Source organism: Scylla paramamosain, chromosome 11 (assembly GCF_035594125.1).
Source record: "Scylla paramamosain isolate STU-SP2022 chromosome 11, ASM3559412v1, whole genome shotgun sequence".
Lineage (NCBI taxonomy): Eukaryota > Metazoa > Arthropoda > Malacostraca > Decapoda > Portunidae > Scylla > Scylla paramamosain.
In genome coordinates this window covers 26,190,085-26,212,902 of record NC_087161.1, presented here as the reverse complement: position 1 = coordinate 26,212,902, position 22,818 = coordinate 26,190,085, and the positions used below count along the sequence as shown (strand labels likewise).

General features: G+C 39.3%; 2 protein-coding genes across 3 annotated transcripts; both read right to left on the bottom strand.

Moving 5' to 3' along the window:
- Positions 1-764: 764 nt before the first annotated feature.
- LOC135104641 (m7GpppX diphosphatase-like) lies at positions 765-8,142 on the bottom strand. The gene is given in 9 exon segments (XM_064012172.1): positions 765-1,830; positions 2,276-2,413; positions 2,837-2,921; positions 2,923-2,955; positions 3,967-4,191; positions 4,994-5,160; positions 5,536-5,657; positions 6,870-7,122; positions 7,982-8,142. Coding segments are annotated over 8 exon segments (975 nt in total). The 5' UTR covers positions 7,058-7,122; positions 7,982-8,142; the 3' UTR covers positions 765-1,813.
- Positions 8,143-10,412: 2,270 nt separating this feature from the next.
- On the bottom strand, positions 10,413-22,152 carry LOC135105115 (serine/arginine-rich splicing factor 5-like). Of its 2 annotated transcripts, XM_064013121.1 has the most exons (10): positions 21,994-22,152; positions 20,863-20,999; positions 20,496-20,566; positions 19,842-19,940; positions 18,112-18,147; positions 16,578-16,647; positions 13,322-13,395; positions 12,807-13,016; positions 12,497-12,631; positions 10,413-12,220 (listed from the first exon to the last, which is right to left on the bottom strand). In XM_064013121.1, the coding sequence occupies exons 2-10, from the start codon at positions 20,980-20,982 to the stop codon at positions 11,893-11,895; spliced, it is 1,143 nt and encodes a 380-aa protein (XP_063869191.1). In that variant the 5' UTR covers positions 20,983-20,999; positions 21,994-22,152; the 3' UTR covers positions 10,413-11,892. The 2 variants fall into 2 exon arrangements, with proteins under 2 accessions (XP_063869191.1, XP_063869192.1); XM_064013122.1 differs by lacking the exon at positions 18,112-18,147.
- Positions 22,153-22,818: the final 666 nt, after the last annotated feature.

The window sequence follows — 22,818 nt, the reverse complement described above, 5'->3', positions numbered from 1 at the left end:
CCTGTCAGTCAGTTCACCACCATCCTGCTTTTCCACATTAAGCCAAAACTGAGCAGTATGGACACTGTCAGGTGGTCCCAATCCTGCTCTGGTGGTTGCTGGGGGGCAGGAGACACACTGTTGTCTCCTTCAACCTAAGATGCTAGGCCCAAGACAGGGAGCACTCTTGTTTTTCAGTTGATTGCAAACAATTTTTATGGATGGGTGGATGAATGGATGGAAAGATGGATGGGTGAGTGGATGGATGGATAGTGGATAAATGGATGTTTCTAAAACATTTCCAAATATTTTTCCAAAATATTTCTCAAATGTTTGAAAACTGTTCGCAAGCATTGTTTCGAACAACGTTTCCTGATGTGGACAGACTTCACACCCCATACTCCTCTCTGGCTTTTCTCTAATTACTCTATTTATTTACTTATTTTTCCCCAGAAAAAAAATACAATAAATAATTCACCATTGTCTCATTACAGAGAGAGAGAGAGAGAGAGAGAGAGCGCAGGCCAGACTAAAGAAAAGCTGAACCAGATATCAAAGTACACATGTATAGTGTATGTTCACATGTCAATTATGTTTGCAATGTTAAATTTTTCCTATAAACAGTAGTCTCAACATCAGTCTTAAAACCATAATTTGAACTACTGTCTCATTTGATAGTGCACCTCTGTTGTGACAGCCCACAGCTTACTAAACAAGGGAACATGTTGTGACAGCCCACAACTTACTAAACAGGGGAACAAAGTGGGAAAAATAAAAATAAATCAACAAAATTTTATATTTACTGAAAAATAAAGGAAAAGAGGAAATTATGACAAACAATCATAGGTGCAAAGGGCACTCAGGTGTAGTAAAAAAAAATAAATAAATGAAAAAAAGCAATAAAGCCCATTCTTTATTTTGCAGAGAAATGGGCAAAAACAATGCTTATTTAGTTATCTGGCTATCAGTTCTGGGCTTTCAACAAGAATGTCTTCAATTATCTGGCTAGCAATTTTTTACTGTCATGGTTATTTTAAGACTATGATACATAACTAAAAAAAATAATGATGTATAAGCAAAAATTATTGCACAAGCTTTTATTTTTGCCTTTCCTTGTTTAGTTATCCTACTACATTCCCCAAAGTAGTGATTCCACCCTTCCTTTCACCATCCCAAGGCACCCGACCCACACTAGCTCTATCCTACTCCTTGTGCATGGTTTTTCCTTGTCAATTTTCATTCTTTCTCTTCACAATTTGTGCAACTTACCTCATAATTACAATATACAAACCTGTGGCTCAACTTATGCAGATCTGGACTTTTCACTATAACAAACATGTTCTAAATGTGCAAGTTTCTAATCACTAAGAACATGTCAACAATGAAAGAGTTTGCTACAGATATGCATACTCACAGTTTTACCACACATTCTTTCCTCACGATGCTTTATCAATGATGCTATAGGTACACATCATTTCAACATACTTTTCCCATTCTTCTGACATCTTCAAAAAGAAGTCTTCCTATGTAAAAATTATTATTATCCAAAAAGACCATTCAGAAACATACAATATACTGAATAATAAATCCATAAAAATAAGATAAATAAATATATGAATCTATTACAAATGTAAAAATCATCAATGCTCAGTAATTTCCATTTTTCTTATACTTTATTTTCAGTGTGCAGGTAATCCTGGTTCTGAAAACATGACATCACCTCTGCACACACAAGCAGCAAGGTTCTGCCCACAGGACAAAATCACACTTACACATAGAACAACCAAATAGAAAAATACAAAATGAAGTCAGTAGTGCCGCAAACTTACAGTTGTTATTCAGAGAAGTAGCCTGAAAAATGAAAGGCAACTGATGAATCTGTGTTTGGAATTTATATAAAAAAAAAAAAAAATAATAATATATATATATATATATATATATATATATATATATATATATATATATATATATATATATATATATATATATATATATATATATATATATATATATATATATATATATATATATTGAAACACTGGATAGGTTTTTCCTTGTACATGTAAAATATTTTTAATTCAGCTTTCCTGAATCATAATGTCTGATTTTGCATACTGTAATTATGTATTATCATGCTGGATAATTTTTCTACTGATACATTCAAGACTTACACAAGTATTACAGTTTCACTAGTAACATGCAAACTCAGAGCCTGGCTTAAGTCATGAGACTGAAAGATCATATTCACCAACAATGGCAAGTAATGAGGGAATGAAAAGACAAGACTATTTCTTACCATGGGCTTTAAACATGGCACTCAGTGGTGCATTATCCTTGAGAGTGTATGGAAGTGTTACTTTCTGGTAGTGGTCTGAACAGGTCTCAATGTTGCTGATGACAGAGGAAAGCAAGTGAGCTTTCCCTGCCCAGGTCCCTGAGAATTAAAATATGTAAGAAATATATCCACACAAAAAAAAATATACATTCATATCTAGACTCTGCAATCTATTCCAGCACTCAGCTTTATATGCTGTTATTTTTTTCAAGTCTGGATTACATGTAAAAATATTATATACAATAATCATGGTAATAACAACAACAAGACTGTACATTTGTTGTAATGTGAGGAATTTTCCAAGATTTTCATCAACATCATGATATGTTCAGTTGTCTTCCCTGCATTATGGATTACGGTAACTTATTGAGGGACAAAAGGATGCAAATAATCTCCAAAGAAAGTGAAAAGGATGCAAATAACCTTCAAAGAAAGAAAGCAATGGGAATGAGAGTCCAATGAAGACAATGTGGAGTTTTTAAGATGCACTGTCCTCTGAGAGCATAGGCAGAAGTCTCTCACCTGGAGCCTCAAAGGAGAGGGCAGAGAAGTGGACGTGCAGATGGTAGAAGGACGGCTGGTAATGGAGGTACACTCTCAGTTTTGTGAGCAGGAATACCGTACTTCTCTTTGATGGCTGCCTGCAGAAAGAGAGAGAATATATACTTATGTAATCTATCTATTTATCTATCTATCTATCTATCTATATATATATATATATATATATATATATATATATAGAGAGAGAGAGAGAGAGAGAGAGAGAGAGAGAGAGAGAGAGAGAGAGAGAGAGAGAGAGAGAGAGAGAGAGAGAGAGAGAGAGAGAGAGAGAGAGAGAGAGAGAGAGAGAGAGAGAGAGAGAGAGAGAGAGAGAGAGAGAGAGAGAGAGAGAGAGAGAGAGAGAGAGAGAGAGAGAGAGAGATACATATAAAACTTCTTTCTTCATTTATAGCACTTAAGAAAATTATGAGGTGAACTGTTGAACTGGCAATTTATGTATACTGAGCTCTACAGTGATCTAGTATCTTATGAACTATAATTGAAAGGTCTTTCACATACACTACAACAATACACTGCAATGGTTCTTTTGTGCTACTCTTATTATTATTTTCTTTATTTATTTTTATGCAAAAGGGGTACTGGCCAAGGGAGGGCAACAAAAAGAGTAGAGAGACAGAGACAGAGAGAGAGGAGAGAGAGAGAGAGAGAGAGAGAGAGAGAGAGAGAGAGAGAGAGAGAGAGAGAGAGAGAGAGAGAGAGAGAGAGAGAGAGAGAGAGAGAGAGAGAGAGAGAGAGAGAGAGAGAGAGAGATATGGGGTGTCCACTGAGGTACCAATCCCTAAGGAGAGGTCAAAAAGCATCATCCAAATTGGAGGATAAATATCTTGAATCATTCTTCTTGAAAGAGTTCAAGTCATAGGGAGAAGGCAATATAAAAGCAGGCAGGGAGTTTCACGGTTTACCTGAAAAAGGGATGAATGATTGAAAATACTGGTTAACTCTTGCATTAGAGAGGTAGCAGAATAAGGGTAAGAGAAAGCATAAGTTTTGTGCAGTGAGTTCACTAAGGTGTACTAAAAGCCACTTGAAGGTACCCTACAAGCAATGTACACCGGTCCTGTGAGGCGAGCCAGACCTGTCCACACACTTACTGAGCCTTTCTCCAGCAAGTTCTTGAGCAGGGGCAGGTGTGAGGCATCCAGCTCCCTGAGGCAGGTGATGTCTCTACGTCGCACGATGGCCTGCAGGTAGAGGTCCTCCATCTGCTCCCCAGTCCATTTGAGGTCCGGCAGGAGGATGAAGCCCGTGTCAGGATCAGGATCCTCAAACACAATGCGGTCCACCTCCTTCTTGTGGTCCAGGATGTTGTAGATCCACTGTAATTGAGTGTTGCTTTTTTCCTCTGCTCTTTGGTGATCTGGGAGGATGTGTGAGTTTTGCATTTGTCTGTTATCCTCATTCATTTGTGGTTGTGGTGACACCATGCTGTTAGTTTTACTGTTTTCTTCTGTTTCATGTTGGTGGTTGTGTGTGCAGCATTTGTGGATGTCTAGTGTTCTTTCTAATGATACCAACACTTTCATCATCATGTGTTTAATTTTCCTCTTCCTCTTTCTCTTTCTCCCATGTGGTACCTTCTTGTGAAAATATTTAGTGGTTCATACTTAACCTTTATTCCCAAACAATGACATGTTAGAGATAAATGTAGTTAATTCAACACACACACACACACACACACACACACACACACACACACACACACACACACACACACACACACACACACACACACACACACTAAACAACAACCTTCTGGAAATAAATATACACAACATTAGTTACCTATATTCTACACAACTTATCTTACTTGAGGCAAGGTTTCACTTTCATCAAATCTTGTTAAAAAAAGGTAATCATAGGTTTTTTGTTTATGAGTTTGTAAAAAAAAAAAATAATAAATAAATAAAAAAAATAAAATAAATAAAAAATCTGAACATAAACAAGAATTTATGTATCATGAAACCTGCCAATTTGTCACTCAGAGCTACACAGAATGGATAGAATGTACATTTTAGAGAATCTGATAAGCATGAAACACTGTGCACCAATATGATGAAAATTCTGGAACACCCTTACAGCAGCTGAAACGGAGCACTTCTCACTACCAAAGCCACGCACCTCCTTGCCGAGGGATGACGTTTCAATGAAGCGCTTGGTGACTTCCCGGTTACAGCTGAGGCGTCTCCTGGATGAACGATGATGGCTGCTTCTCATAGCGCAGGATGGTGTTTCTCCTCGGCAGGGTAGATAATAGTGGCTTTCATCTCTGTTGGGGGAGCAGAAGGCTGTGATCACAAACATGATTAGTGAAGCTTTACATCACAAATTGGTCTGACCTACCTATGTCCACCTTTCATCCCCATCCATAAATTTGAGTAATCTTTTAAAGCTCTTTAATGACTTAGCAGTGACAACCTGATTAATGAGCCCATTGTTGTTGGGGCAGCAGAAAGCTCTTACTGTATCCAATCCTGTTTCATGCCACACCATCCCACAATTGTCCCATCAACACTATCTCATCAGAATCATCTTACCACACAACCACACAATATTCCTTTCTGTGCCAACCTATACTATCCTTTCTACCTCATCTTGTCAATCATTCTACTCCACAAGCACACATTTGGCCAACCCCCAGTGTCCTCAGCCATGTGCCTCACCATTAAGATCAGGGGGCACCAGGGCTGTCTTGTTGTAGTAGATGTCATTCTGGAAGAGTGTCTTGAGTGTTGTGCCACTGCTGAGAATATCTCCAAGCTTCTGTGCGTTGAAATGGCAGCTTCTGTATCACCGATAAGAGGAAAGTAGGAAGAAAAGGGACATATGAAGACTTTTTCTTCTCTTTCACAGCCCTCTCTGGAGAAATAAGAGTGAGAGCTGTGAAAGGTAGGCATGTTATAGCATCACCTGCAAGAATCATAAAAAAGGAGAAATGCGTCTATGGACATGAAGAGAAGTTTAAGGAAAAGTATTCTTCTGCCAACACTAATGTAAAGATCAAAGACACACAGAATAAGGCACTGCAATCAAGAGTGTTCTATAGAAATCAATGATCTCAGAGGAGATATGTAGTGAGAGCAATAAGAGTGTGTCTGAGAGATCTGATACGAGTGCCTTTAAAAATTATGTAAATTGTAGTGATGGGATAAGTGAAAAGTAATTTACTGAAATGGCATGGTCATACTGAGAGCATGAAGAGGGAGGAGCTTGTAAAGAAAGCTTATGTGGGTGAAATTAAAGGTTCAATAAGACAAAAAGGCCACTGGAGGGTGGAAAGGTAGGGCCAAAGGAGTACATGTGTGACAGACATATTAAAAGAAGACAAGCACCTGAAAAAGAGAGAAGGAAATGTTTGGAAAGGAAGAGGTAGAGGCTCTTTTGCAATGGCTAACCCCTCTAGAGGTGCTTCCAGAGGGATGGAGGAATTGACAAGACAGACAGATTTTCTTAAGGAATGGTGGAACATTTTAATGCAACTGTGATATTAAAGTATACATGCTATATATTTAACTTTAACTTTGATAATAAAGAACACAAGAATATAAATGTTCTAATAAGGCAAGACACCAAAATAGCAAGGGAACTTTGCTGTAATGCATACACATTACTGGCTGTCATTAACATTTCATTCTCTGGGAACCCATCATTGAATGGCCCCTTTCTGGTGTAGGCATCCTTAAGAGGAAAAATGGAAAAGAAAGAGAGGAATGACAATGAACACAATAACTACATTAACAAAATAAAATAAGGATCAATATTTTTTTTTCAGATCTGAAGAAAACAGCCAGTCAGATGGACAGATCTAAGAGAGAGAGAGAGAGAGAGAGAGAGAGAGAGAGAGAGAGAGAGAGAGAGAGAGAGAGAGAGAGAGAGAGAGAGAGAGAGAGAGAGAGAGAGAGAGAGAGAGAGAGAGAGAGAGAGAGAGAGAGAGAGAGAGAGAGAGAGAGAGAGAGAGAGAGAGAGAGAGAGGTGGTGGGGGGGGGGGTAACCAGACCTGCAGCTGAGCCACGGCAACACCTTCTTTGCCTTTGATCTGACACTCCACCACCACCGACTTGTGCTCCTCATCATTGTTGAGGATCCGCACCACCTCAAAGTCCTTGAAGCTGGTGAGGAAGTGTGGGTCACGGTCCCCAACACAGCCCTGGTCGGTGGTGCTGTCCACTGCATCGCTGCAGTCATCTGTGCGCTGCTTCTTAGTGGGTGGAGAGCAGGCACCCTTGGCTGTAGCCTCTGCCATCACTCTGCTGCAGAGGAGGAAGTGGAATTGGAAAAGAGTAGGAGGAAAATTTTTACTGATAATGCACATGGACAACTAAACTTATTTGCTTACTGATGGAAAAGATTAAATAAATTAAAAGAAATATAAATGCAATATTACTTCAGAAAACTTAAAAAAATATATAATCCATTGTAATGAAGAGATTATTAATGATTATCTATCCAAGTTAATGATGGCATGAGATTGGAGCACTGATGAGGTAAATATATGACGCTGTTCTCTGAAAATATCTAAAGAAAATGGACTTTAGGCACTTCAGATTGAGTGCATGGTAGTGCTAGAAGTACTGCTATGATCCGGTTGCCAGGAATGAAAGCAAAAGAATGACTGAAAAGAGTAAAGTAAATGTTACCCTTCATAACCAGATACGTTACAAGCTACTGGGGATCAATGATGGCACGGGATAAGGTCCTGAGAAGACAAAAGTACTACATAACAATACAAAACTTATGGCCTGCCACCAATAAATTACTACTGATGATGATGATGATGCCATTTTATTTATTTATTTTTTTCTTTCTTTTCACTAGTTTAACTGTTACTGTACCGTCCCCTTCCTTTCCTGTCAACATCTGATCCCACACATATGCCCTCAAACTACACAGATGCTGCTGTGGGAGACACAGCAGTCACTCGCTAACTACTACCACAAACACATACTTTTATTTCCTATCTCAACGACCTGCAAGTAACCCGGATTTGAAAAAACTTCCCTGATTTCATCGCATACATTATATTTCTCCACTTTTCAAGATATAGCAAGAATCTGCATGCGTAAATTCACAAATACGTCAGGTACACGAGTCAAAACAACCCAAACTTACGGTAAAAAAGATAAAAAGGCAGTAGCCGGGCTTCAAAAGTGGCAAGCGAGCACAAGGTAAACAAACAATCCCGGTGTCTGGCTGGCTGGCGGCGTTCAGTTCATCAAGGGTCATTTTTCAACATTTTTCATCTGATTACTTCATTTCATTCATCTAGGTGTGTAGTACTTGTGGCATAGTTATTCATAGTTTTATTCACAAACCCTAAACAAAGTTAAATAATCTTGACATACTATCCCGGTTATTTCGCATGTAGAACATACGAAAATATTGAACCTGCGAAATTATTGAGCTTGGGAAATATTATTATTATTATTATTATTATTATTATTATTATTATTATTATTATTATTAATGTGTCTGTTTAGACTATTGCGGTCTTATGGGGGAATTTGACATCAGTATTTTCTTGGTATCTAATGTTTTCCCGTTCACTTTGATCCGTTGCCTCTGAATTTATTATTGTTTCCATGCTTTCACTTTTATTGCCTATGATCTTCACTATATATATATATATATATATATATATATATATATATATATATATATATATATATATATATATATATATATATATATATATATATATATATATATATATATATATATATATATATATATATATATATATATATATATATATATATATATATATACATTCTTTTCATTTCCTCCTTTTATTTATCAGTACATGATCTGATATTAGTAACGCAGTCTTTCAGCCTTATCCTAGCTAGGTCTTACTTTTCGCATTTCTATCTTATTTCAATTCTTATTTCTTAACCCCCATCCCTTATTCCTATTTTTTATATATATATTTCTTATTCATATTCTTATTTCTTTAATTGTCCCTCAAATATAGATGTAGATTTGAATTGTAGCCTTTGCAATGGCAACTCTGAGTGATACTAGACCTAATGGATCATATAGCTCACTGTTGACAGAATGCCTCTCGAGTGGCTCATCTTTCAGTTGTATTCTAAATTGAAATATGTCGGGATCTATGCACCACTCAACTCCCAGAGTTCTTTCTACAGGCAGTGTGTCTTCATTTTTATCAAGTCCAAAACTTTTAACCACATCTGCTTTCTCATGAGAAGTTGCAGCTAATGCACTTTTGTTGTTTGACAAGGACTTATGAAGGTTAAAACCTCCATTGCCATACTGTGCTACAATTGATATTCTCTTCAGATAAAATTAGATAAAATAATTCCCTTGTTCTTGTAATCTTAGTCAAGAGTTTCGACATCTGATCCCGACAAAACCCTTGACTGAAGATTTATCCCACCTTCAGACACACACACACACACACACACGTAAAGGCGACAGCAGCACCTCCTACAGCATCAGGAGAGAGAGAGAGAGAGAGAGAGAGAGAGAGAGAGAGACCAAAACGCCACATTACCTTCAGACAGCGGTGATTCCCGCGATGTGTGGTACGCTGCCGTTCAAGCCCGTGTAATTTACTATGCATCTCGAGTCATGAAACCGCGACTGGGGGGTTCTCGCTCGAATCGCGTAACTGAGAAAATAAAGCAACTGCACGTGAGCGCCTCTATAGACTTGCATTGTCCTCACAACCGAGCTAGTATGAACAAACCGCCGGCAATGCGTTTCTCAAATTAAATAAGTTATCTTACATCCATACGTACCCAAATCTGCTCTGCTTTATTATCTGACTCAACCCCATTCCTCGTATATCCTTATTCCCCCCTTGATCAGCCAGCATTAAATAATAGTTCCCGTACAACGCAGTGGTATGTATGCAGTACTCTGCTCTCTTGTAGAAACTGTATTTTTCTTCTCGTCACCTTTCTTGTCAATTCACAGTAAACTTCACATACTTATGAAATTCGCAGAAACACGATAGTACTTGTATCAATCAACCTCAAGGAACTCGTCACTTCGGATCGTATTTTTCACACCATCCTTGCTATACCTTTTTACTCTATCAGTTCAATCTCAGCTTTCCTCTAAATCAGCAACTGGTGCGGTATTATCTCCACCTTAAACATTCACTGAACTTACACCTCATGAATATAACCAAGGACACCTTGTGTCATAGATAACCATCCCACTTACCTGAACACAAGTTCTAGAAGTTTTATTCACTACCTCCCACTCTTTAGCTACACTTAGCACTGGTCTTTTCAATAGTGCAGTCCTTCCTTAAATAAAACATATTAAATTAGAGGTACTGGCTGATAATTACACAAGGTATAGTTTCTACGCATTCCATGAAACACGCATGAATATTATGGTCAGTTGGTGATTACGTGATCAGCAAAGCTACAAAATATTAAGCTCAGAGAGAGAGAGAGAGAGAGAGAGAGAGAGAATCGGCACACCAACCGTTTCAACACTTGGATAGTTCCTTTTATTATTTACTTAAATAATGCAAACATTAATGACAGGTTTTATAAGACGTGGGTTTTGGTGAATTAGATAATTTACTTTTATTGCAGGCACTGTATAATTATACTACATACCATGAAGCGGCATAATGTGAACAAGATCAAAAAAAGGTAATGAAGTACCTACCTACGTTATCAAAACAGACTCACCGCCTTCCATGACCCCAAAAGTACACATCTGTTGCTCAACTTAATGGAAATAAACAATACTTTTGGATTGTAATATAAGCATAACATCTAAGTTTTATTAAATTCAAAATGGCCACAAGAGAATCCATTGCAATTCAGAATAACATTCACTTGATATTTTGTCATTCATACAGTTAAGATGTCCATATTCCCCAAAAAGATACAATACAGCAGCCCCACAACTTCAACTTATGAGTGTTTTCCATATTATCCAAAGGTACTACATCAAGAATACCTTGTAGGAGAGAACTATTTTGTTGTACATCTAGAAAGCAATTTCATTAAGCCAAAATATCAAGTCACCTAATGCCAATCCAGGCTTTATGCTATGAATTACTTGTTGCTTTTTGAGGTATGACAACCTGCGAAGTGAAGTTGTTTAATCTCTGCTTTGATATTGATAAGAACATGGAAAATACAACTTTTAGCAGCATAAAGAAACTCACAAAGGATATTCATTTGTACTATATAGTAGTATTTTTTTATATACCAAACTAATTGTCAACATATAACTCTGGAGACCCTGAAAATACTTTAAAATTTAAAATGAATAAAAAATAATATTCATACTCCCATCTTTCATCTGTTTCTAGGGAAGTCTCGAGGCAGCACTGTCAGTAAAAATAAATAAATAATAATAAATAATAATAAATAAAAAATAAACAAATAAAAAAATAAATAAAATAAATAATAAATAAATAAATAAATAAATAAATAAATAAATAAAAAAGGCAAGTGAAGTGTGGCCTCCCAAAACAGCATATTAAGAAGAAACAGTACATTTTCATCACATCAAATTCTTCAGCACACAGCTGACATCTTGTAGATCAAAGTATTCTATCATAAGCTGATGTGACCCACACAACTGATACCTGATTGAGTGATAGCATACAGTGACTATCAGTTTAGGTCAGTCAGTCATTGCACTCATTTCTTAGGAAATTATTTTTTCTCAACCACTGATGCACTCATCTCCACACATAACTTGAAAATGAAGAAGCATCGTTTGTGTAAGCCAGATTCTTAAAAGAAGAATTTTGAACACTAATAAATGAGTGCTACATGTTTTTACATAAAAAAAAAAAAAAAAAAAAAAAATTCTTACAGATAATGTAAATTAAGAGCTTAACAGATCCTTACTATGTAAATAAGTAAATGATAACAAATGGTGAGCTTTTATCATGGTAAAATCCCGATTCTTACTGGGAGAAAAAAATAAATAAATAAATAAATAAATAAAATAAAATAAAAAATAAAAAAAATCCAGTAACTCAATCCTGCTGGCCACACTAATGGCTACCCCGACACCTACTTCTGCCCGTCATCTTGCTGTGATCCGTCAGCGCGGTCACGGCCGTTCTCTCGTGGGGTTGGGGAACGAGAGTGGCTGTCTCGGGGCCGGGGAGACCTGGAGGGGGATCTTGAGTGAGCATCCATGGGTTCAGCACGAGCATCATCACGGTGGGCAGGGGAGCGGGACCTCGACTTGGGACTACGAGGGGATGCAGCACGGTGGTTCTGCATCTCCCCACCATGATCCTGGTTCTTACTATTGCTATTGGTGGGTTCCTGAGAGCCACCCCGACGATCCCCTGAACGCGACCGCCGATCACCAGACCGCGACCTCCTGTTCTCACTGTGGAAGAAGAGGCAAGTTTCTCCAATATGCAATAACTTGCACTATGAAATAAACTTCAGGCTTACTCCTCGGCTGCTTGCTCATTTCTCTACTAAACACTTTGCCCCACATTCCCTTTATCAAAAGAGAAAAGTGTCTGAGTAAGAGGACTGAAGAGAACTAATAAGTGCTATATGAACAAACAAGGTGACAGTTTACCCTAATAACCATTCCCTTAATGGAAAGCCAAGGTGTTAAAAAAACCAAGGACAAAAGCTTCAGGGAAACACTTACGGAGTTCGTGACCTCGACCTGGAACGGGACCTAGACCGTGACCTTGACCTGGACCTGGATCGTGACCTGGACCTGGACCTGGACCTGGACCTGGACCGTGATCTTGAGTACCTGGATCGGGAACGTGATCTGCTCCTGCAATAGAGTTTAACCTGGAGGGTGCATTTTTTTTTTCCCCACCTTTTTTTCCCTTTATGTAAGATGGACACCAGCTAAGGGCAGGAGCAAGAGATCCAATACTGCAGCTTTGAGAGATATGCTGAAGACAGTCAGTTAGAAAAGAGCTGATAAGATGAAACAAGACTCTTACCTGGAGCGGGTACGTGAGCGTCGGGACCTTGACCTCCTTGAACGGGACCTGGAACGAGTCCTGGAGCGACGGCGTGACCTGGACCGTGACCGTGACCTGGAGCGAGAGGGTCGGTCCTCCACCAGGCGGATGCGGCGGCCATTCAGCTCTGTGTCGTCCAGCTTCTCGATGGCTCGCTTCATGTCTGACCGTGTGGCAAACTCAACCACTCTGAGGGGACAAGGAAACACCATGTCATTTTTCTTCTATGTAAGAGAGGCACTGGCAAGGACAACAAAAAGTGTGAAAAAAAATGCCAGTCATAAAAGAAAGGTCAAAAGGATAATCTAAGATTGGAACAATAAGCCTCTTGAAACCTCCCTCTTGAAAGAGTTCAAGTCATAGGAAGGAGGGAAGAGAGAAGCAGGCAGGGAGTTCCAAAGTTTACAAGAAAAAGGAAGTGAGTGCTCAGATCAGCAAGTTTTTCAGGTTTGTGATGGGAGTATAAAACATGACAGACAGCTATAGGCACTTACCCTTCATAGCGACGGTGTTTGTGGGCATCAGCAAATGTGATCTCTCCAGCTTTACGCATGTAGTCCTTGAGATCCTGTGAGGAAGACACTCGAGTTAAATCTTGCACATTCCCAAAAGCCAACATGAGGCAGTGTCTGACTAGCTGAACTAAGTGAAAATGTATCTGTATGTGTACATGTGTGTGGTACATATTTTGTTGCAATATGCACAGCTGTGTTTCAAACAATGTTGAGTGATGATTCTTGTAATTCTAAAGACATCAGACTTGGTTCTTGTTCTAATATATATGTGTGTGTGTGTGTGTGTGTGTGTGTGTGTGTGTGTGTGTGTGTGTGTGTGTGTGTGTGTGTGTGTGTGTGTGTGTGTGTGTGTGTGTGTGTGTGTGTGTGTGTGTGTGTGTGTGTATGTAATGGTATTTATTTTGGAGTGTAAATTTAATGAATTATTTAATCATGTAAAAATGCTGTGTGTGTATGTGTGTGTGTGTGTGTGCATTGCACTGTATGTAAATGTGCACGTGCGTATGTAGCAACAGTGGTTGTAATCGACTGACAATCATGCACTGCCACAGCTTATCCCCCCCTACTCTGCCCTGACTGGCTGGATGGCTGGCTGGCTAGTTGACTGGTTGATTGGTTGACTGGTTGGATGGTTGGCTGGCCGGCTGGCTGGCTGCTGGCTGGGAGGTGGGTTGGTAGGGGGCTGGCCTGGGCCCCACAAGTACTCTGAATGCCCTGCCACCAGCACACAACATGCTTCCCTTGCCCCTTAGAGAATGGGTGTACCTGGCATTACACTGAGGGGAGGCTGTGTCAAGGAGCTACAGACACGGGACTAGAGCAAGCATTCATACAAAACAAAACAAAAAATAAAAAAAATAAATAAATAAAAAAAAATGAAAAATAAAAAACAAAAAAGAAGGTAACCAAGGGAAGTGAAGGCAAAGCCAGAAGAACAAGTAGAAGAAAATGTATGAATAAAAAAGGGACTTTCTCAAAACCACTGATAAGTATATGTATAGTATAGTCATATATATATAAAGGCAACAGCAAGAAGTTATACCCCAATGTGGGCGTAACTCATGCTACGCAGATTATTGGTCTGGGTCCCGCCCCTTCGGTCCGGCTGGGTGGAACGGGCCGCCCCCTGGGTGGGAGGACAGTGTGGGACCCGCGGCAGGGGTAGGCAACGCCCGGGTGCTCTTGGTAACCTCCCGGCCTCTCCCGTCCACCTCTACTTCTCACTCACCGGGTGTTGGGGGGGGGCCATCTTAAAACATAGGCGGACACTTTAACATGGAGCGAGCACCTGGCACAGTCAATATTTTTTGTTTATGAGCCCTGATAAACCACCACCAATCTCCTTTTCTTATTTCTTCCCATCCTGAACCACACAATCATCTGCACTGCCCCCTCCATTACAGCTTTCAACATTCAAACCTGTCTCCTCTCCCAATCTGTCTTTCTCTCTCTCTCTCTTTCACACCAATGGATCCTACACCTTTCACCTATGAAGTGCCATTATTATTGTATAAACATGTACATACAGCCTTTAATCATCAATGTCAGATAGATCTTAAGCTGCTATCACACGAGAATGCACTTCCAATCATCCTGTGGTCTTTTATCAGCAAAATGACGCAACTCGGAATCAATTTTTCATAACTGTCAGAAACAGCCGTCACTCAAAACAGCAAACTTTTCAATAAAATGTTCTTTGAGATGATCAATCAAAAAACATGGACTGGAATAACACGAGCCTAGAGGAACTCATCTTCCCTGGCAACACCTCAGAGGACCAACATTCATCAGGTAACACATACTGAGGTAACCAAGGGGTGTTCACCTGGAAGGAATCCAGACTCATAGGAGTCACTCAATCCTCTCCTTTAGAATCCACATGACATATCACAGTAATTACTGGAAATGCAGCCTCACCTTGACAACACAACTCAAGATAGGGAGCATCAACTACCATCATTGCAAGGCTGAATGCTGACTTCTCTATTGGATTCCATGCTTTCTAGTCCCCCAAATTCCATTAATTGGAAATAGAAGATATTATAAAATGTGATGAGGTTATTAGTTTCTGCACAAGTCGTTTCAATTACCCAGCAGCCTATCAGTGTAATATTAAAGTCAAACAGAGCTAGCATCACACAGTATAAACGGTTCTGTGGTTCAAGTAAGAGTAAATATATTGCACTGAAATATGCTACATATTTAATCTTCTACTAAAACACAAAACATGAGGTTCTCCATGAGCTGACAACTCATAACACTTTCAGAATCTACAAAAAGCAAGTTCTATTGTTTTTCACAGCAAACAAACGGGAATGATATGTAAGACGGCTATAAAAATATTTTTTTTATAATTCACATAAAAATAAAGGGTTTGGCTTGAGCTATCATGGTACATTGGAATTTAAAATACACAAGAACTTAGATATTTGGGGACCAGAAGGCAAAGAATTCAGAAGCGAATTCTTTAAATACTGTCATCAGTATTTTGGTTACACACAAATGTATGTACACATATACACAATAATAATGAATGATGGTCCATGCCTAAGCAACACACGCCTCTTCCCTAGACACCAAACACATTAAGCCATTAAAATGTAATGCATCTATGTGAACACTTTAATTCAAAAATAATTTAGATGATTACCAAAATATTTACTTTGAGTTTAGTTCAGAAAAAGCTATGCTATAAATAATAATGACTAAGGCTCAAGGTCCCTTGGTGTTGCAAGAACCTAACTGAGACATCAGAGTGCAGGCTCTGGAAACCATCTGAAGCACCCTAATAATGTACATCACACTCTGAGCCACTAGGGATTAGCTGGTCAGCCCCTAGACCAAGGAGGCAAGGATGACCCCAAATGACCAGGCAGCCTCTCGCAGCAGGAACCAAGGTCCCGGCAGCCAGAGAAAAACGGGTGGAGCTCCTTCCGGTCCGGCACGGTGACACACCTACCGCACACCAAACGTCCCCTGAAAGTCACTACGTGAGGGCTCCCCTCTACCATCACAACACGCCTCATCGACAAGCCTGTTAGACTTGAAACTGTGTACAAGAAAATGTAGGAGGGAGGAAGTGTAGGTGATAAGGAGGGAGGGGTGATGGGTTTAGGGTTGCTCTTCTCGTCACTACAGTGGCCGGCCCAGCCCTTTCATTGTGGGGCTGGAGTGGGAGGAAGGGATAGGATGCTCTAATGAGAAAAGGAAGCAGGAACATTCTCTTGGGACCCACCTGCCAGCTGATGCGGGAGGAGAGGTTCTCCACAATGACTCTGTATGGTGTGCGGGTGGGTGGGCCGTACCTGGGGGTAAATCGGTGCATCAGTCATTATTCGCTTAAAAGCCCCATCACCTAAGGTGGTTTCCAATAATAATGCATTCTAGCAGATGTGATGGGTTAGATAGTGAGTGAAATTGTATTCCCTTTAAATTAATAAAGTTGAAAATTTAAAAACTAAATGTTAAATATGTGCATGTTAACTAAAATGCATCCTTTTGGAAACATACCTCATTCATGAGATGGTGCCTTTTACTTTCAACTTACAGCCTAAGTGTCTATGCCTGCCTCATGTGTGCCACCAGTTTAATTTATCTCAGCAGTCTGGACTGTTTTCAATGAGTGGATTAGATACCAATTTACTTGTTAACATGCAAAGTAACACTAAGTCATTATCACTGTGCTTTAACTGATAGCTCCAAGGTGAATAGTGCACACACACATCACTAATATAATGGTCACACTGATGTAGACTAAAGAAGAACATTACATTTATGTGCTTAATTTTACTAATTGCTGCTCATTTCACTTCCTTGACTTAAATACAACTTGCTACCTAATATATTTTTTAATATTAATCTTTAAGTTAATTTAAAACTATTCTGGCCTCAGGGTCACTATTACTGTTAAATGAAAACTTAATCTTTATATGGGCAATTCCAATGTTACTTATCTGACTCGTAAGACTGAATTTAATTAATAGCTTTACATTTGACCTGGTGGATTTGACTGTTTCTGATCAAACATTACTATTAGGGGAGAAGTCTGGACCACATAAGGTTATGTAATAATTTCTCCTAAAATCCAAGATCTAATCCTTTAATATACGATAACCAATGACTACAAGGATGGTAAATTTCAGGCATGTCACTTCATGCTGTTGTAAGTAAAATATATTAAGGACTGAAGTGGCACATGTTTTGGGGTTATGATGTCCCCAACACCTCCGTCACAAGGGTGTGGTGTTGCATTCTGTGTGGTGTCATCATTGCTCTAATACCTAGTTATTAGACCTTTGGGTCCAGCATACTTGAAAAATGCAGTGTGATACAGGTTTGGTTGGCGAGTCTGCCAACTTCCTGAAAATGTTTCAATGTCTACAAGATGAGCGTCTGTTGAACCCATCAGACTCGACATTCAAACTGCCTGCAGGAAGTTGAGCAAGTTTAGGAGGTGGCTCAGTCAAGACAACCTGCACACTGCACACAAGATGTAGGACTGATGGGGTTCTGGCTGAGGAGGCAATCTGGATATGTGTACATGCCCAATGCTGCTACTTCAACAACTATCCCTTTCCTACACTGGCCTTCTTTAGTAAGTGGTCTATGTTAATTAAAGCAAAATAAACCCCATTTCCCATAGTGCATAGGGTGGGGGGTCCAGACTCAAGAAAGGAGAGCATACTGAGTACTAACAGTATCAAAAAACATAAAAACAAAAAAGTCCCAGTGAACAGGGATACAAAAAACATGACCTCAGCATTACTCACTTTACATGGCCGAGAGCAGGGTGGCCCCGGGCCCCGCTGAGAGTGAATATGGTGATTGATAAACAGGATTAGAGATCTGATTTAACATAGGTCTCCCACTATATGTCATTCTTGATTGCTTTTAGTTAAATTGGTAAATAACATTTTGTTCTCAACATAAAAATAAATTTCACCATGGTCCAGTAGGAATGATCACATTCCAGAAAAGTCATGGATAGCCAAGAAAAGCACAAATATACACGACAGTCCAAACTAACAATATGACCCAGACATCAAATGGTCCCCTGAAGAATTTAAAATTTGTCAACACCGTGTCCAAAATTTCACGGAATTGCCCATATGAGAGTGATTCTAGATCATGGAAATTTACTTTTACGGATGAAAATATCACAATATTTAGTTTTCAGGTACATTAGCATTTATTTCAAGGTCTAAAGAACACAAGGTCTTCCCATGTGAATATGCATTTTATGGAGAATGGTGATGCTGTTGAACTGAATTGGGGTTCCCTATCCAGAATCTCTGGAAGCTCAAAAATAATTCTCCTTCTACAGGTAACACTAACAATAGAATAGAACATATGAACATGTCATTTCTGGCCCAAAAATAGTCTCACTAGTAAGAGAAGACCAGCATGAGAAAAATGCGTGATAGTACCATTCTCTGTGCTAAAAACCTATCTGGCTGAATATTAAAAAAAGACAAGGCAAATAAAAAGCTTTCCCATGGTGTCTCTTATTTCTCCATGACAAAAAGAAAAAAAATTATATCCAGCTTACTGCATCCTTTAAAAGCAAAATCATACCCAATAATGCAGAGAGAGAGAGAGAGAGAGAGAGAGAGAGAGAGAGAGAGAGAGAGAGAGAGAGAGAGAGAGAGAGAGAGAGAGAGAGAGAGAGAGAGAGAGAGAGAGAGAGAGAGAGAGAGAGAGAGAGAGAGAGAGAGAGAGAGAGATCCAGAAACAACAAAAACTGAACAATGAAGTTCTTCAATGAAGTGGTGGGATCCATATTCAAGATTTCAAGCTTCTGACAACAATTAACAGGCCAACAAGCTGCATTACAATTCCACTTCAGACATTATTATTACTACTGTCATTTACTAATTTTCTTCTGCAAATCCCAATTCAGTTCTTCTTAGTCCATATGGGCAAACTAATGCAACCTGCCTGTCCCTATCCTGCTGAGTACAACCAACCCCAAGGAAGCTTTTCATCTTCACACTCAGGCAATCCCTTTCATTAACTCTTGGTCCACAGTACCCAGCATATATTTTTACAGTTTGTTTCACTACAGCAAGACTTTCCAACTTCTCGACCATAAAACATACACTACTGCAAAAACATCATTCAAGAAGCAATAAAATCTCTCTCGATTTAGATGAATACAAAGTCCCATCCCTGCCTTTCTTCACCTTATATGAACTGTAACAAAGGACAGAACACAAAATCCACAATTTATTCCTGTTTAAAATAAGTTGACAGAATAGTTATTCTACATTTTCATATATGGAATAAGGAGCTTCATCAATCTTCAAATCATATAATCTGTACCTCCAAAAAACATTCATGTGAGAAGGCCTTGCATTCTTTAGATATTAACTTAAGAAAACAGTACTTAAAATTATAGAAATAATGAAATGCAACATAATGGCAGGTAATGAACAAATCCCCAAACCCTTGATCACGACTTAAGTTGTATCAAAGCACCCGAGATAGATCAATGTCCTACCTGTCAAGCCAGGCTGGTCTGCGGTCTCTGTCGCGGTCTCTCCCATAGCCTCCATATCCTCCCCTCCTGGGAAGACCTCGTGCATGCTCCACCGTCACCCTGCAAGAAAGAAAGAGCACTTGGTAATATAACAGTAAAGCTCCACTCTGATAAAATAGTTTCAGCACCATTTTTTTTAGCACATCTTGCCAGATTTATGTAACTGTCATCAATAAATTAACAAGTGTATGTTAATCATGTTAAGTGGTACTTGTGTGATGCTGGCACAAGATATAATGACTGCTATGCAGAGAACAACAAACACTCTTCTGCTTGAATGTTTCCTCCTCACCACACTACCTACTTTCAGGAAAATGAAATTGATTGAAAGGTGCTGTAAAGTCAAGCAATTACAAAAACATAATAGTTTATCAATAACCCTTCAGAATCTTTCCTATCTTAAAATTGAACACTGGTACAGTTGCCACTCCAAGAATGGCAATAAATTTTGTCCAAAACCTTATCTTAATGTTATACTGCAATTTTAGGAAAACAGCAGTATATTTAACTGCATGATCAAGCACTATAGTATCAGAAAAGTAGCCAAAGACAAAAATATTAAACTTATCACTGAAAGCAGTGATAAGTTAAGAAAACGTCAAGCTTTAAGCTCACCTTTCTCCCAGCAGCTCACGTCCATTCATTTCATACACAGCATCATCTGCATCGCGCTCCTCTTCAAATTCCTGCAGGGTAAAGAACACGTGAAAATGTTAAATCACTGGCTAGCCTTTGCCAGTAATCATTGAATACTGCAGTATTTACTGTATCCATACTGAGGATGAAATCTGACAGGTTTCTTGATCCTTATACTATCTTCTCAAACCATTCTAACCCTGTCCTTGCACCAGTCTTACCGAAATCCACACAATAATTAAACCCAGGACTTAGGTATCCATTAATTGAACTAGGATATGTTCCACATGTTGTACAATTTAGACAATCAGTAAAATGTAATCCTACGAAAAAGTAAAGCACTCACCACAAAGCCATATCCATTCTTGATGAGGCAGTCACGCAGGCGGCCGTAACGCTTGAAGAACCTTTCAAGGTCACGCTCCCTGCAATTGTAATGCAGCCCTCCAACGTACACCCGAGCCATCTCTGCTGCAGCTCACTCTGAAGGGGGAGAGGAGTGTGGTGATCAGCCACTGCTTACATTGAACAATATATTTTCTCTTAATAAAACAAACAAAACTCCTTGATTCTACCTTCATGACTTATTTCACATTCATTCAGAGTCCAACACACAAGGGCAAGTGCTGTACATAACTGACTAAGCATAACAATGGGGAATAAACAGCAATATACTAATACAAAAACATAAATACATTAAATACAAGCTTCAATTTTGTGGTCCTGTCAGCTGCATCCCGTAACAAGAATTACAAGGGCCGGCCGGCTAAGAAACAAATCACATTGCGTAACATTAACCAATATATTACAGGGAAGGCCACTTTCCACGCAGGTAAGGTATAGTCCAGGCAACTGTTATTCCCAAACACGCCCAGCACCGCCACCCAGCAGCCCGCGCTAGGCAGCAGGCGGCAGAGAGCAGGAGGGGCGGCTGGCTCCTCACCCCCAACCCCCCTTACCGCGCGGCGCCAACCCTCATGCATCATCAATTTCCATTAAAACTACAGCATAATGGCATCGTTACGCCCCATCACTGCACTCAAAACCTAGCATCGGATATTTATGATCTGGAAAACGAGTAATCAAAACAAAATAACATGAGGGTTACGTAAAATAACGAACCTGTGAGCCGATGCCCCATGCGAGACGTACCCTCCCGGTCTTTTCAACAGCGAAAAACCTCCTTAATGTTGCAGACAATAATACAACCAGCACATCAACAACTATTCTGCCTCTGTGCCTCTCAACTACACTATAAGACGACTCTGGATCACTGCGAAATAGGCCACACACCCGGGAAATATGAAGTTGAGAGGGCCTCCCAAAACATGGCGTCCTCACCAGCCCTTCCCTGGCTCCCCCGCAGCTGCCGCCGCCAGCCCTGCTGTTCAGTTCACTCCTTCACACACCTCACGCAGCCTCCTCTCACATTCACAGCAATGCAGACAGTCTTAATTACACAAAGAATGATACTCACGAGTCATCAACGGAGGGGAAAGGAGGAATTTTCACAGTTACAGCTGAAGTACGTCTGCGTGTGCACGTGCTCCTCCCTCCAGCGGTCTCTGGGGTTCCAATAATATTCCGCGCGCTGCTTTTTTTTCTGTTGCCTTTTTCCTGAACTATTTTTTTCTACCTCGAAAAGCGTATTTTCATTACTGGAAAAAAATCAAAACATTTTGTGTGATTATGATGAGAGACCGTTGATATGGTTCAGCAATCAAGTATTTTTTTCTCTCTTAATTTTTATTGCGCATTATCATATCCACATGCTTCAATATGAAGAGATCAGTTACGTCACAAAATATTTGCAAGACTTATTACTATTTCCTCTTTATCTTGCTCATGAGAAGACTATCAATTAATGTTTCTTTTCATTATTATTTTCTATTTGATATTTATATTCTGATAAGATACTAGTAATTCCCTCTCATCCATTATAGCTCACTCATCTTAATCATTTGATTGCTATATGGTACATCTTTCCGTTATTACTAATCGCTCTGAGATGTTTTTATTTTTGTTTTAGAGCCACCTCCAGTCTTTTCATTCTTTGCTTTCCTATATATGTTTAGAAAGATTTCATGCATTGCTTCTGGTGAAAGGGTTAAATGCAGATGGTGATAAATTTAGAAGAGGAAAGTATCCATAATTTGCCTGTGTAATATATACTAAGATATATATCCTCCCTGTGACAATTATGGGATCTCACAGCACTTATTATTATTCTCAGTGTAGCATCTATACATATAAAAAGATACTATTAAAATGACAGCGTTTTTATCTAAGGGTTCAGTGCACG

What these genes read in the sequence shown, in the direction of transcription:
- LOC135105115 (XM_064013121.1), bottom strand. Translation starts at nt 20,982, where the DNA reads ATGGCTCGGGTGTACGTTGGAGGGCTGCATTACAATTGCAGGGAGCGT. An exon ending in AGACCAGCCTGGCTTGACAG is followed by an intron (nt 18,148 to 19,841) that starts GTAGGACATTGA and finishes ATTCACTCTCAG; the next exon opens with CGGGGCCCGGGGCCACCCTG. An exon ending in CCTCCCGCATCAGCTGGCAG is followed by an intron (nt 13,396 to 16,577) that starts GTGGGTCCCAAG and finishes TCTTCCTCACAG; the next exon opens with GATCTCAAGGACTACATGCG.